The sequence below is a fragment of the Hordeum vulgare genome, chromosome 1H (genome assembly GCF_904849725.1).
Source record: "Hordeum vulgare subsp. vulgare chromosome 1H, MorexV3_pseudomolecules_assembly, whole genome shotgun sequence".
NCBI classification, from domain to species: Eukaryota; Viridiplantae; Streptophyta; class Magnoliopsida; order Poales; family Poaceae; genus Hordeum; species Hordeum vulgare.
Window position 1 is genome coordinate 504,635,917 of NC_058518.1, and position 15,010 is coordinate 504,650,926.

Genomic DNA, 15,010 nt, shown 5'->3' on the forward strand with positions numbered 1-15,010 from the left:
ACGACGAGGAGGCCGTCCATGGCGAGCTGGCCTAGCATCTCCGGCATCTCAAGGTGCCAGCCCTGGAGGTAGGCGGCGACCTCGACGGCGAGCAGCAGCATGAAGAGCACGACGAAGAGACTGAGGCAGCCGTAGAAGCGCGCGCGCAGTGCCGTGCTCTCCACGGGCGCGGTGTCGCCGTTCGTCCGACCCGCCGCCACCCGCCTGCGCGCGGCGGCGGCGACGTCGAGCGCCCGTGAGGCGACCCGCCGTGCGGTGCGCCTTGAGGAGCAGCACCCAGGTGATCTGGTGCGCGTTCTTGCCGCGCCCGGCCTTGCCGGCGGCCAGCCCCGCCGGGACCCAGGCACCGCCTCCTGCTCCACCTCGGAGATGGACAAGTTGGGGTTCTCCATCTTGACCACCACGGGCGTGCCGCCGCCTCCGCCCCCGTCGCTGAGCCTCGCCTCCCTTCCCCAGAATGACGGCGCCATTGTCACCCGACTGACCTCGCCGGCCTCCGACAGAGCCAAGAAGTCTCTGGGTCAACGGAGAATGGCTCTTCCTTAGCTCCTCGGCGCCGCTTTACCCACTCATAGAGGACAGCAGCTGGACGCCCTTAATAGCCCCCTTGGAATGGAGGAGACACCCACCGACGGCGTGCTTGGGTCCAGGCCGCCGGGCACGGTGCGCATCGGCCTGGACATCGGCGGCGGGATCGGCACCTTCGCGGCGCGGATGCGCGAGCGCAACGTGACCGCGATGACCACGACGCTGGACCTGGACGCGCCCTTCAACCGGTTCGTGGCGTCCCGCGGGCTGGTGCCGCTGCACATCAGCCTCGTGCAGCGGCTCCCCTTCGCCGACGGCGTGCTGGACATCGTGCACTCCATCACTCCATGCACATGCTCACCCTAGGTGGAGGAGCAGGGAAGATGGTGAGGAGGCGGAGACGGAGGAGGAAGGGGCGGTGCTGGTGGTTGCGGTGGGGTAGAGGGAGTGGCCGGCGGGGTGTGGCGGTGGTGGCGATGAGGGGGAGGCGGGGTAGAGGAGCAGGGTGGGCTCGGTCTGGAGGAGAAGAAGTTTTTTTTTTTGCCTGTCCGATCCGGATGGAGAGAAAGTCGGTTTTTCCCGGATCGAAGCGGTCCGGGCCGGTTTTCCTTGTAAAAGACTGACCGGTGGGTCATATGTGTCAGAAATAGCATCGATACGTAGAAATACAGAATCTGCAAAATACGGCATGTATCTTGGTCCATATTTGCAAAAAAATAAAAGATGACACCAACTTATGAATACGGCCCGAATTATGGTAGTCTTTTGCAATTAACTCGACCCCATAAGGTTGGACATAAGAGGCATACAACCGTCTAATGAAGATCCAATGGTCAAATTTTTTGACTTACACCGGAAAAAAGAACAGTTAGACTTACAAATAGCCATGTTCAATTTTATTATGTCTCACCGTGCTGCGATCTACGTAGGAACCAACCTGACGGCTGAATATGCATGTCAAGATTTTTTTATTATTATTATTTTAATTTAAAAGAAGGACAACCCCCGGATGCCAAGATGCTTCGACTCGAGAGAGAAATCGAAATCGCTTCTGAAACTTTTGCCAACCAGCACGTATGCTACACACGACAACCCCAATTAAATGCAGAGAAATCGCTATACATAGCTCAGTTTGGCCTGCGTAAACCATACGCAAATAATAACAAAGTTTTACGCAAATAATAACAGAGTTTTGCTACGACGAGAGTTGAATAAAATTCAGGGTTGATACAAATCCCAAGCTTCCCCAGCAGCGAATTAAAAACACATCTACTAATGTTCGTTCTACTCATTAATCAAGAAATCCAACAAGACGGGCGAGGCTGGTGAATAGATTTAGGAAATAAATCATCTAGTCAAACAAATTCGCTTCCGGAATATCTGGTATCTCCATAGGAATAGATACTGAATCAAATGCTGGTGGCCGGCCAGTTGAGGTGCAGACTGGCAGTAAGTAGCAAGACGTACGGGATTGAACAACCTTGTACCCCTCTCCAGATGCATTACTTGACTTGGATCCACGGACCGCTGTTCAAGATGGATACAGGGTCAGCACAATGTATATGGAACATGTCCTTATCGTTTCAGAACGAAGAATGTGTGAAATATTATAGAGTAGAACTAGAACCCGGATCATATGAATTACCAGGTTAATCTCTCATTCTTCTTCTTCTTCCGGTCTCCTTTCTTCGTGCGAGCTTCCACAATGTGACTTGAGTTCTTCCAACTCCTTTCTTTTCTTTGAGACGGACTCTTCCCACTCCTTGTCAGACTTAAGCATGTAGTTTTCCAGGACTCTGCTGACATGGATTTTGCGGTTCGGGTGCAACTTGATTGCTTCTCCAACGGAAGACTCCAGAGCCTCCACCCTGCCAGGAGCTGCACTGTAACAATTAATTGCGACCTCGAGGTGTGCAAGGACTGAAAGATGCTCGACACCCAAGCCTGCAAAAAAGTCTGACGCCACCATCATGGGGTTCAACTCAAGACGGAACCGTCGGAGTGCTGGCACAGCACCTGGTGCGAATGTTAGCCACACCAGGCATGACGTTCGTTCCTCTTCCAAAAAAGAACGGAAGTAAGACAAATATTTGAAGTGGAAGAACTTTAGCAGTTTGAATACATCACTACCGATGGTCAGCTTTTCTTTGATGTTCCTTGTTACCCATAGCTGAAGATGGGCCAGAGAAGGCATGCCCATGAGGACTTGGAGACCCTCCTTATCAAATTCCATGACCGCCATGTCCAGCTTCACGACATTCTTGAGGGAGGCCATTCCCCTGGGAACCATTCCAACGGCTGGCTGAATTTTAAGAACTTGGAGGCACGTGTATGTGCAGCATGGGTTATTACAGAACACACGCTTGGCCATATTTCCATCAATATGAAGACAACGAAGGTTGTGTTTCCCCAACTCATTTACTTCCTCCGCAAATCTTACAGGGTCGTCGGTTTCCCAGAAGCGTAACACCTCCAAGGCCTGCAGACTCCGGAACCCAGCTGCAGCCAATTGTGTGTCATCGCTGACAAATAGGCGCACCAATTTCCGCAACTGCATGACGGTTGATGGCAGTCTTGGAAGTGAAGAGCAGCCTGTCAAATCCAGAGTCTCTAAGTGCTGCAGCTTTCCGATTTCACCAGGTAGCTCCGTAATATGAAAACTGTCAATTCTCAAATATCTCAGCTGACGTGAACTTCCTATGTGCTTTACATGCTTGTTTTCCAACCAATCACATCCTGCAAGATCCAACACCCGCAGAGCATGGAAGCCCACGAGACAGGGTATCTGATTATTATAATGCAGCCCAAACACAGTCAGTGAGCGAACATGTATCTTGGTTTCTGTAATTGCACCAACTGCCCCTTTATTCTCTTTGCCACTAGATTGCATGGACAGACGACGTATCTTATTTGGGAATGAATTGCATACACGCCCATTTAAAACAGTGGCAAAATTCTCTTCATCGGATAAAGATATGACAAGGTCAAGCACCATATCATGAACCCTACAATATTTCACCGAACTGTCATGATTACCATAAACTGGCTGAATCATATTTCTATTAACGAGTTCATTAAAACAGTTCTCTGCTACTTGATCCAAACTTCCCCATTGTGTAGCAATGAATCCTTCTGCTATCCATTTCCATTTCAGCAGTTTAATCTTGATCATGGAGTCCTCTGGATATATACACAAGTATAATAAACAAGTCTTCAGGTGGTGTGGAAGATCCCAGTAACTAAGTAACAATATATCTTTCATCCCTTTTAAGTTCCCATCACTATCAAACGAAGGACCAGTACCAATGGATTCTTGCAGTCTCTCCCATTCTTCCTTCTTATGCGTTTTATTGGCAAGCAAACTTGCAAATGTAATTATAGCTAGTGGAAGACCACCACATTTTTGTAAGATCTTAGTTGAAATTTCTTCCAGTTCAACAGGGCAGGGATCATCCATCCGGAATATTCTCTTAAAGAACAATCTTCGAGAATCAACATCATCTAGAGGTTCCATTTGATAGGGTTGACTGACGGAGTTGGAACAACACTGATTAGCTACACCGGTAATGCGTGTCGTAGCAATTATTCTGCTACCATTATTATTCTCAGGAAATGCTGCCTTGACCAATTTCCAGTCTTGTTCTTTCCATACATCATCGATAACAATGAAGTACCTGCACTCAAGATTGTGTATTGTTAAGCACGAACATTATTGAGATGACTTTTGCTAGAACTTGATTTGATATATGCAAATAGATACATAAATACTTCCTATTTACATTTTGGTACTCCATCCGATCCATATTAATTTCCTATTTAAGCTAGTGTGAGGCTTGAGTTTCAATCTTCAACCCCAATACTACCACTAAAAACACAAACATCAACTATTGACAATCATAATGTTTCATGTGATGTCATGGCTACATGTCATCTTTTTTTTTTGTGGGACCCATATTTTGTCCATGTATCCTTTATTTTCTATTGTCCTATGTGTACACGGAGCCCTGCCGCCTTGCCCACTCATGTATTGTCGCACACGCAGCTATCCAGACAAGAGAAAATTGCCCTGATTTGAATCTGATGTATCCCCCAGCCACCCCCCCCCCCCCCCTTATTTATTTGCTCTATCATTAGTTCATTACATGGAGGGTTGAACTGAAGTGAACTTTTTTTATGTTTGCATGTTTATATGAAGCTAAGATGAGTGAGGGTTTGTCATCAACATTTAGTGGGTATGCTAGTTTGAGGTTATAGAAAAAAGAGTGTGACGTAATTAATGCGAAAAAATCCAGATTTTTATTTTACAAAAAAAATATATATCTAGCACCCTCCCGCCTCCCCTACCCACCCTGGCCCCCACCCTCCCCGGAGTCATGGCCCCCGTCGACGCCGGCTGCGGCACGAGCCGCCACCACCGCGAGAAACGCTGGAGAGACTCGGATAGCTCCTCCTCGGACTCGCGCTCCTACTGCGACGTGGTGCGCACTACTCCGCCTCCGCCGCCGGCACGCCAGCCTCTGGCCGCCCCCGCGCCGCCCCCGCGCGCCCCTGCGTCGACCCGCCTGGGGCCCCGCTCGGAGGTCCACCGCATGGCTGATGCGGCCGTGGACGCGGCAGATGCCGGCGGTGCCTGGGAGCTGCCGAGGAACAAGCGACGCCGCCGCTCCCGCCGCGCAGACGCCCCCGCGCCGCGCCTCCGTCGCAGCCCCACGCCGGAGGAGTCAGCCGGCCTCTGCTTCCGCTGCGTCGACCCCAACCACACCGTCCGCAACTGCACGAACCAGGTCCGGTGCCGGCGCTGCCTCCTCAACGGCCACGAGTCAAGGGAATGCACGCCGGAGCGTCGGGCTAGGGACCGCGCTCTGCTGCCGGCGACCACTCCGCCCAGCAGCGCTAAACCCCGCCGCGGCCCAGCCAGCCCCTGCGCGCCACGACGCTCGCCGTCAGCCCTGTGGTGCCGCCACGTGTCTTCGTCCCGCGCTCCATCGAGATCGAGGAGGCGGAGGCTGTGCTGCAGCGCGGGATGGTGGCCACCATCACTGGGTCCAGACCGCCAGTTACAGCCGACGAGGTCGCGGACACACTCTTCGCCAACCTCGAGCTGCACCCCGGCGACTTCTCGGTCCACATCCACCACCCGGAAGACTTCCTCATCATCTGCACCTCCCAGGCCATCAAGGACCGTATCTACGGCGACCACCACATCGAAGGCCCCTCCTTCACGCTGTCCCTCCGCCCCTGGAGCAAGCTCGCCCACTCCAGCTGCGAAAGCCTGGACCACCGCGTGGAGCTCGAGCTCCGTGGCATTCCTGCGCACGCCTGGAACCTGGACACCGTCGAGCGCCTCCTTGGCGACTCCTGCTGGGTCGAGCGCCTCCACCCAGGGACGCGTTCTAGGACGGACCTCGCCACCTTCCGGCTCTCCGGGCGCGCCCGTGACCCGGCATCCATCTGCCGCCATGCCATCCTCGAGATCGTGGAGATCATCCCATCACGCGTCCCCTCCCAGGCGCCCGTGGTGCGCACCCTCACGTACCGGATCTCCATTCGGGTGGTCCAGGCGGAGCTGGATAGGCCGGCGCCTCCGCCGGAGGACCATGCTGGCGGCCGCGGTGGCGCCGGTGGGGCGCCCCCTCCTCGGCGCACCGATGGTCGCGGCCCGGATCATCGCTGTGGGCGCAAGCGTCGCCGCCGAAACGCGTGGCCACGCCCGCTGGCCGGGCCGGTGACGCGACCCTCGACGCCCTGACCTGGTCGGCCGCAGGGGGCTCGCGTCGCGCCGACGGGGTCACCATGGAGGCTGACTGGCGCACCGCCGATTCCCGCACTCGTGCGGCACCGCCACCACCCCCAACGGGTGCCGCCACCAACGCGAGGGTGATGTCACCGTGGCCTGGCCAGGCCGGGGCCCGCCGTCCTCGTCGTCGAGCCAAAAGAGGAAAGTGGGTCTGGCAAAAAAAGGCCCGACAACTTGATCCTGCAGAAGCTGACCCCCCCACGGTCCAAGCTGCGACCGAACCGCCTTTGGCCGGGACAGCTGGCGCCTCCCAGTCCACAAGCCGCCCACCTCGCCAGATTCGGGGCCCTCAACTCCTGTGCACCATTTGTCGCCTTCCACGCACGAGCAGGAGCTGTCCTGCGGCTCGCCAGGAACGCCCGACTCGCGGACCCGCTCGCCACCAGATCCCACGATTGGCAGCTGCGACATGGTCCCGGATTCGCAACCAGACAACGGGGGGCCCCTGGCTCGCAGCCTCTGCCGCCTACGGTCCCCGAAGACGATACTTTGTCGGGGCAAAGTGCCACTTTGGCGGCGTCACCCACTGCCCCCGAGGGCGATCCCATGTCGGGGCCTTGCGACGCTTTGGCAGCGTCACCCCCTAGCGCAACCCACCGTCCCGTGGACCCGCCTGCCAGCGCTACTGTCCAGCCAGCCCGCGACCCTGCCTCCGCGGATTCAAATCGCACCGTCAATGGGCTGGGCCCCGAGGTGAGCCCACCACAAATGCCCTTAGCGCCGCCCAGCCCCCTCGGGCTGGGCCGAGGCGGCATCTCGGTTGGGCTGGGCTGTGACGCCACCGTCGAGCCTTGCTCTGGGCTGAGGATGTCCAGCCCCCTCCCTGCGGAAACGGCCCGCCCCACCCCTGACCATTTTGCCTCGCCACCGATCACGATGAGGAGGTCGCGCCGGAGACCGGAGTCACACCCAGCTCCCTGGGCGCTGGGAGACTTCCTCACGGCGGCCACCGGCCAGCTTCGGGCCGCCCTGCCTACACCCGGGAAACGCCCGCGTCGCCAGTCCCTCAACTTCGCGCCGCGACGCGGCCGTTCTGCGACGACGAAGAGTGCGGCCTCGACACCCGCCACCGCGGAGCGGCGTGCTCGCGTGCAGGTCCTGCGCACCCTGGGGATCGTCGGTGCCGACCAGGCTATCACGGCCGAAGCTATGAAGTCTTACGACAGTGTGTTCGCGACTGAAATCTCGGCTGATGTGATCGCTGCCATTGCCAAGCTGGTTGACCGCGAGCTGCCGGCGAACCTGGCCGCGAGTCCCCGCATGCCTGTGCCTGCTGGCTGTCTCGTGGAGGTTTAGCCTGCCGTTGTTTCCCATCGTCGAACCTGTTATTTATGGCTTACAACCTAAAGTTCGTGATCTGGAATGTCCGTGGCCTCAACGCGCGCGCGACGCCTAGCGATCCGCTCGCTTATCGCTACGTCCGACGCGTCGGTCGTCTGCCTACACGAGACCAAGATGGAACTTATTTGTTCCTCGATCGTCCTAGAGGTGCTCGGGCCCGAGTTCGACGGCTACTTATATCTGCCCGCGGAAGGTACACGAGGAGGAATCCTCCTAGCGTGGAAGAGCCGGGTCGTGATCATCTCCGACCCAATGCTCACCACCAACATCCTTACCGCCAGGGTCGCTGCACCTGAGAGTACTCCGTGGTGGATCTCCGTGGTCTATGGCCCCCAGGATGACAACGACAAGATCGCATTCCTCCATGAGATCCGGGAAGTACGTCATGACTGCCCGGGCCCGTGGATGATCTGCGGTGACTTCAACCTGATCCTGCACGACGAGGACAAAAATAACGGGCTCTTAGATAGGCAGATGATGGGCCGCTTCCGGCGCTGCGTCAATGACCTCGCGCTGAAAGATGTACCTCCACGGCCGCCGCTACACGTGGTCTAACGCTCAATCCCCGCCCACACTGGTTCACCTCGACCGCGTGCTCTGCGCGTCGGACTGGGAGGATGTCGTCGGCATAGGCCATCTGCACTGCCTCGCATCTGTGGTTTCCGACCACAGCCCCCTCTTGCTGGAGTGCTCCCCCACGCCTCTCGTCCACCGTCATTTCCGTTTCGAGGAGTTCTGGTTGCGCCTTGACGGATTCCAGGAGACAGTTGCGCATGCTTGGGCGTCAGTGGATGATGCCGACCCTTTCCGGCGCCTTCTGCTACGCATGCAGGCCACCGCGAAGTCGCTCACCAGCTGGTCTGCGAGGTCAGTGGGTAGCGTCAGGCACAAGCTCGCGCTATGCAGGGTGCTCATTCTCAGCTTCGACAAGGCCCAAGAGGAGCGTACACTATCGCCACATGAAGTGTGGCTGCACAAAGACCTGAAGCTGGCCTACCTGGGCTTCGCCTTGCTGGAGCGGACCATCGCACGGCAACGGGCGCGCATCGTCTCGCTGCGAGATGGGGACGCCAACACTGCATTCTTTCACCAGCAACGCTCCTACCGCCGCCAGAAGAACACGATCTTCAGCCTTGCCACTGCAGACCGGCCTCTCACCGAGCAGAGCGAGATGGTCGAGGCCGCATTCATGCACTTTGACGCCCTCATCGGCACCGCCCCCGCCCGCGAGTGCACGCTCAACCTAGAGCACCTGATCGACCCTGCCGATGATCTCCAAGACCTCGACGCTCCATTCACGGAGGAGGAGATCTGGGACACGATCAAGCGCTTGCCCGCGCGCAAAGCGCCGGGGCCGGACGGCTTCACCGCGGAATTTCTCCGCGCCTGCTAGGGCTCCATCAAGCACGACATCATCGCCGTCTTCCATCAGCTCTTCCAGCTACGGAGCAGAGGATTCCACCGCCTCAACCAGGCAATACTCGCGCTCTTGCCAAAGTGCCCGGACGCCCAGGCCATCGGTGACTATAGACCCATCAGCCTCATCCACCTGGTCGCCAAGATATTCGCCAAAACGTTGTCCCTTCGCTTGGCGCCGAAGCTGGATAGGTTGGTCAGCAGGAACCAGAACGCCTTCATCGCAGGTCGCTCCCTACACGACAACTTTGTCCTCGTCCGGCAGTCGACGCGTCTCCTACACCGATTACGCGCGCCCCGGGTCTTGCTCAAACTCGACCTCGCGCGCGCCTTCGACACCGTCTCGTGGCCCTCCTGTTCGAGGTCCTCCGTCAGTACGGCTTTGGAGACAGATTCCTCGACTGGCTAGCCCTCTTGCTGTCGTTCGCATGCACGCGAGTGCTGATCAACGGCGAGCCAGGCCCCCCTATTTGGCATCGCCAGGGGCTGCGGCAGGGTGACCCTCTGTCGCCTCAACTGTTCGTCCTCGTCGTGGACACGCTGGGATGCCTCGTCAAACGGGCCGTGTCGCTGGGCATCTTGGAGCAGCTGCACCCGCACCGCCCCGTCCCGGAGATCTCGCTCTACGCTGACGACATGGTGCTCTTCTGCCACCCCTCCCGGAGTGACATTGCTGCGATCAAGGCGATCCTGGAGCTGTTCGGTCGAGCCTCGGGACTGCGCGTCAACTACAACAAAAGCTCTGCCACCATGCTCAACTGCGATCCGGGAGATACAGACCTGAGCACGGAGCTCCTTGGGTGCAAGATCACGGTCCTACCGCTCACATACCTCGGGATCCCCCTCACCATCCGGCGACCCTCTAGCGCCCAACTGCAGCCACTGGTCGATAAGGTGGGTGGCATGCTCCCCGGCTGGAAATCTCGGCTCATGAACAAATCGGGCCGCCTCGCCCTTGTCAAGTCAGTACTCTGCGCCATCCACATCCACCAACTCCTCGTCTTCGCCCCACCGAAGAAAACCACCAAGCTCATTGAAAAAAATGAGAGAGGATTCCTATGGGAGGGCCGCGCCGCCGCAAACGGTGGCAGCTGCCACGTCAACTGGCGACGCATCTGCCGGCCGCTTTCCCTCGGCAGCCTCGGCGTCCAGGACAAGGAGCGCGCGGGGCTCGCCCTCCGGCTGTGGTGGCTCTGGTTCAGCCGAACCGACGAGGACCGGGCTTGGCGCGGCCTCGATCTCCAATTCTCCAAGGATGAGCAGGCCCTGTTCTTCGCCTCCACCACACTGGCCATGGGGGATGGAAGAACGGGGAGGTTCTGGGAGGACCGTTGGATCGGTGGCCGCTCCGTCAGCGAGATCGCGCCAAAGCTATACGCTTGCATCCCCAAGCAACGGCGCAAGGAGCGCACCATTGCAGAAGGCCTCCTCAACCACACTTGGGCAAGAGACATCCACGGCCACCTAGGCATCCATGAAATAGGCCAATACTTGCTGCTGTGGCGTGAAACCGAAAGCTTTGCTCTCACTGAGGGACCGGACCAGCTAATCTGGAAGTGGACTCCGAATGGCTCCTACTCTGCGCACAGTGCGTACCTCGCCACCTTCCACGGCTCCACTAGCTGCGATGCATGGAAGCTGACCTGGAAGAGCTGGGCGCCGCCTCGCGTCAAGTTCTTCCAATGGCTTGCCAATCTAGACAGGTGTTGGACTGCGGACCGTCTGCACCGTCGCGGCCTTCAACACCATCCACGCTGCTGCGTCCTTTGCGACCAAGAGCATGAAACGATGCGCCACTTGCTAGTCACCTGCCCCTTCTCGCGGCAGGTGTGGCATGACACGCTCTCCTGGCTACGTTTGACATGCCGGCCACCAGACCAAGAGGCCTCCCTAAATGACTGGTGGATGCAAATCAAGTTAGACACGCCTAAAGCTATGCGCAAGGGCCTCGCCACGGCAACCCTCCTCACAGCATGGATGCTTTGGAAGCACCGCAACTCCTGTGTGTTTGACGGTGAACGGCCCTCCAGTGCCATGCTTTCGGCAAAGATCAGAGAGGAAGCCTCCCTTTGGGTTCGGGCTGGGGCCACTGGTCTTGGGACGATTATGCCGCTAACCTGGAATGTTCACTAGTCTTGTGTAGTCCTTTTTTCCTTTTCCTCTTTCTTTTGAGCCCCTGTAGCCTCCTTCTCAAAGGCGTGTACTGTCCATATTCTCTCCCTTTTCAATGAAAAGAAACGCAAACATTTGCGTTTTCCCGAAAAAAAATGCTAGGTGCTTGTATACAGACCAGGGGTAGTAAAACATAACAAATCATCTATAAACTTATATACAGAAGAGGGATAGCAAAACAAAACAAATCATCTATAAACTCCGCACCTCTTTCCTGTCAAGATCTGTTTGATTTCACGGATTAGCTGTTCCTTTTCCCAACTTTGACACTTTTCGTAGACATCTTTATCGATCTGAGACAAGATATCTTTCAGGAGCTTCACCAGATCAAGTGTGCGCGACACTGACACACAAGCTTGGCACTGGAAGTCCCCTCCTGATCCAATCTTGCGATAAACCTCCATGGCCAGGGTTGTCTTCCCCAACCCTCCTGATCCGACAATCGACACCACTTTCAAGTCCTTACTCTCATCCATCAGCAAGGCAGTGACGTGCTTCATTGGGCCTTCCATTGCCACCAAGCCCTTGACCTCCTCATGGATCGCAATTATCCGCGGGTCGATCTGCACCGGCTTTGTTGCACTGTAGTAACTCTCATCAAGCGTGTACCTAGTAATAATTTTTTTACAATTAGAACTTTATTAATCTCGATGTAGCATCGAGAAATAGATCATACAACCACAAGAGTAGGAAGCTTGTACCTGTCACGCCGCTCGCTTTCCTCCATGACGCGAGCCTTGAGCTCCTTGATCTGGGTCGCGATGTCATGGCGCACCCACAGAGTCTTGAGCCGTCGCGCCGTCCTCTTCATGAACTTGGGTTTGGCATCTCCGCTTCCAAGACGGTCCATGAAGCGGTCGATGCAGTCTTCTATGTCGTAGCTAAGATCGCGCACTCTGTCTCTCCAGCCCTTGGCCATGATGTCGAGTCTCTCCTCCATGTCAGCTAATCTCTCCAGCAAGACACGCATGCCGCTGAGCTCGCGCTCAAGGAACTGGATCTCCTTGCGGACCCTCTTGAGGAGATTGTACTCGTCGCTGAGCAAGGCCGTGAGCTTGCCGAGGAGGGAGTTCATCGCCCCGGTCCCAACGCTCACCCCTGCCATATCCTTTGATGAATGAATGAAGGTGGAGAAGTTGTTTGGAAGAGAAGAAGGTGCTGAACAAGTGCTATGGATGGCCTTGTTTGGTGGAGAAGCAATGGCGCTGGGCACTAAGCTAAGGCTCAGATGCGACCTTGGGAGTTGGGAATGGGAGGAGAGAAAATTAGTCTCAGATGCGGCTTGGAGTAACGTGCCTGTGTCGGGTTTAATTAACATTGGGAGTATTAAAGCACTGCAAGAAAGCATGGGGCGGTGCCAAGGACAAAATTAGCGCGCTAAAACGTCACTATAGCGCGCTAATAGCGTATTTTAAAACTAAATGCTACGCTATGCGTATTTCAATCGCTATGGCGCTATTCACGCTAAATACGGTAATTTCGCGCTATAGCGCATATCGACGCTATTTTTTCGACGCGGCGTTATTTTTTTCAGACGAATTTTTCATCAGCCCACTATTCTTTTGGGCTTTCCGATCCAGTAACCCTAACCAGCGGCGACCAAACCTATAGCGACGACCATACCTAGCGAGCAAACCCTAAATCCTTAACCAAACCTACCGAGCGACGACGGCAACGACGGCCACCGATGCTTCTCCCGTCTCCTCCAGCCACGGCCGACCGCCTCTTGCCGCCTCTTCCGCCCGCAGCCTCCTCTCCTCTTGCCGCCTCTGCTGAAATCTGTTATTTGTGTTGCTATATGCTGAAATCTGAACAATGTTTTGTGACACGTTATTTTGCAAAATAGCGCGCTATTAGCACGCTATTTCGTTCATAGCGTTTTTTTGAAGGCTGCGCTATTTCAAATAGCGCGCTATTTTTTCCTTGATTGGGCGGTGCATTAGTTTACTTCCACTGAGTCCAGCACGCGTAGCTGTCAGGATCATTCGACTATTAATCACACGTACGCTGTTAGAGCATCTCCAACAGCCATGTATGTTCAATTGTTGGTACTACCTCCGTCACAGTTTATAAGGCACGCACGTGTACCTAGGTCGTTCATTTGACTTATATAAAATCTATTGTTTAATATAAAAATTATATCATTAAAAAATAGAACATCTAAAGTTTTTAATGATATATTTTTTGTAATATATGCTTATCATTAAGTTGGTCAAATTGACGAACTAGATACACGTGCCGGGCTTATAAACTGAGATGGAGGGAGTATAAGTGTTCACATCAACAACCAACAGCACATCATACAAGCTCTTCAATGGAGTGTACGTTAATCGTATTTAAAAATAACTAAGCGGGTCCACTAAATATTGAAGAAATAACCATGCCTCGGAGCTTGTGCGTGAACCGTTGCTTCAAGTTCATACGATTTCATTCTCTCTCTTTTTTTATTATGCGCCATGTCATCAAGATCATCTATGTGGCAATTTTTACCAATGATGATCATATGACCATTGGAGATACCCTTACCATTGGATCAGGAACTCATAAACTTCGGCCAGCTCCGTTAAAAAAAACAATCTGTTTTCGCGTGCTGCAGCTAACAATATGTTTTTTTTCCTACATAAAAGATAAAAGTACATAATAATAGATCTAAAGCCACTGGTGTGATTAAGTTAGTGGTCTGATTAATTCTTACTTTCTTATCTTTCATGTATAAAGAAGAGTTTCATTATCGGTGCTTGACTATAGCTGAATGAAAGTATGTGGAAAAAAGACTAGAGAAACGGTTAGCTAGCTGGAAGGCCAAATTGTTGTCATATGGGGGCCGATTAACATTGATCAATTCGGTACTCACCAATATGGTTTTATATATGTTATCTTCCTTCCATCTAGCTAAAGGCGTTCTTCAACGTCTCGATTACTTTAGATCCCGATTTTTCTGACAGAGTGGTAACGAGCCAAAGAAGTATAGACTGGCTAGATGGAATGTATTATGTCGACCTAAGAGCCAAAGAGGGCTTGGAATCCAAGACCTTGAGATAAAAAATATGTCCCTTCTCAGTAAATGGGTGTACAAACTACTCACTGAGGATGGCGTATGGGAGGAAATCATCCGTAATAAATATGTGGGATCCAAAGCTATTTCCGGGTCTACTTGGAAACTTGACGATTCACATTTTTGGAGTGGGGTTATGAAGACCAAAGAGTTCTTCTTTCAATTTGGAAACTTCTCGGTCAAAAATGGCTCCCAGGTCAGATTTTGGGAAGATATCTGGAGCAACCCCCTAAGTGTGCAATACCCCAATTTATACAGGATTGTCACACACAAGTTTGTCATGGTCAAACAAGCTTTGTGCCAAGCAAATCCTGCTATCTCTTTTCGTAGGACTTTACTTGGACCTCGACTGGCAGCATGGGCTAAACTAGTCACTCGTTTGGAGACTGTTCAACTGTCAGACTGACAACAGAAAATTATGGAAGCTTAGAATCCCTCTGGAAAGTTTTCAGTTAATCCATGTATGATGCACTGGCTCATAACAAGGTACCGACTGACAACAGAAAATTATGGAAGCTTAGAATCCCTCTAAAAGTAAAGATATTTCTCTGGTTTTTTATTGAAGGGGTCATCTTAACTAGGGATAATTTGGCACCGCGCAACTGGCAAGGATGCAAAAAATATGTCTTCTGTCATCATGACGAGTCTATCAAACATTTATTTTTTGAATGTAAGTTTGGTAGATCTACGTGGGCCATTGT

The 15,010-nt window shown here is 54.0% G+C and overlaps 1 protein-coding gene across 1 annotated transcript; it reads right to left on the minus strand.

The window, feature by feature from the left end:
- Positions 1 to 1,626: 1,626 nt before the first annotated feature.
- Positions 1,627 to 12,532, minus strand: LOC123420154 (disease resistance protein RGA5-like). The gene is made up of 4 exons (XM_045107288.1): positions 11,956 to 12,532; positions 11,462 to 11,863; positions 2,174 to 4,202; positions 1,627 to 2,055 (listed from the first exon to the last, which is right to left on the minus strand). Exons 1-3 carry the CDS (start codon positions 12,357 to 12,359, stop codon positions 2,186 to 2,188), a joined length of 2,823 nt encoding a protein of 940 aa, XP_044963223.1. The 5' UTR covers positions 12,360 to 12,532; the 3' UTR covers positions 1,627 to 2,055; positions 2,174 to 2,185.
- Between the last annotated feature and the right edge of the window lie 2,478 nt (positions 12,533 to 15,010).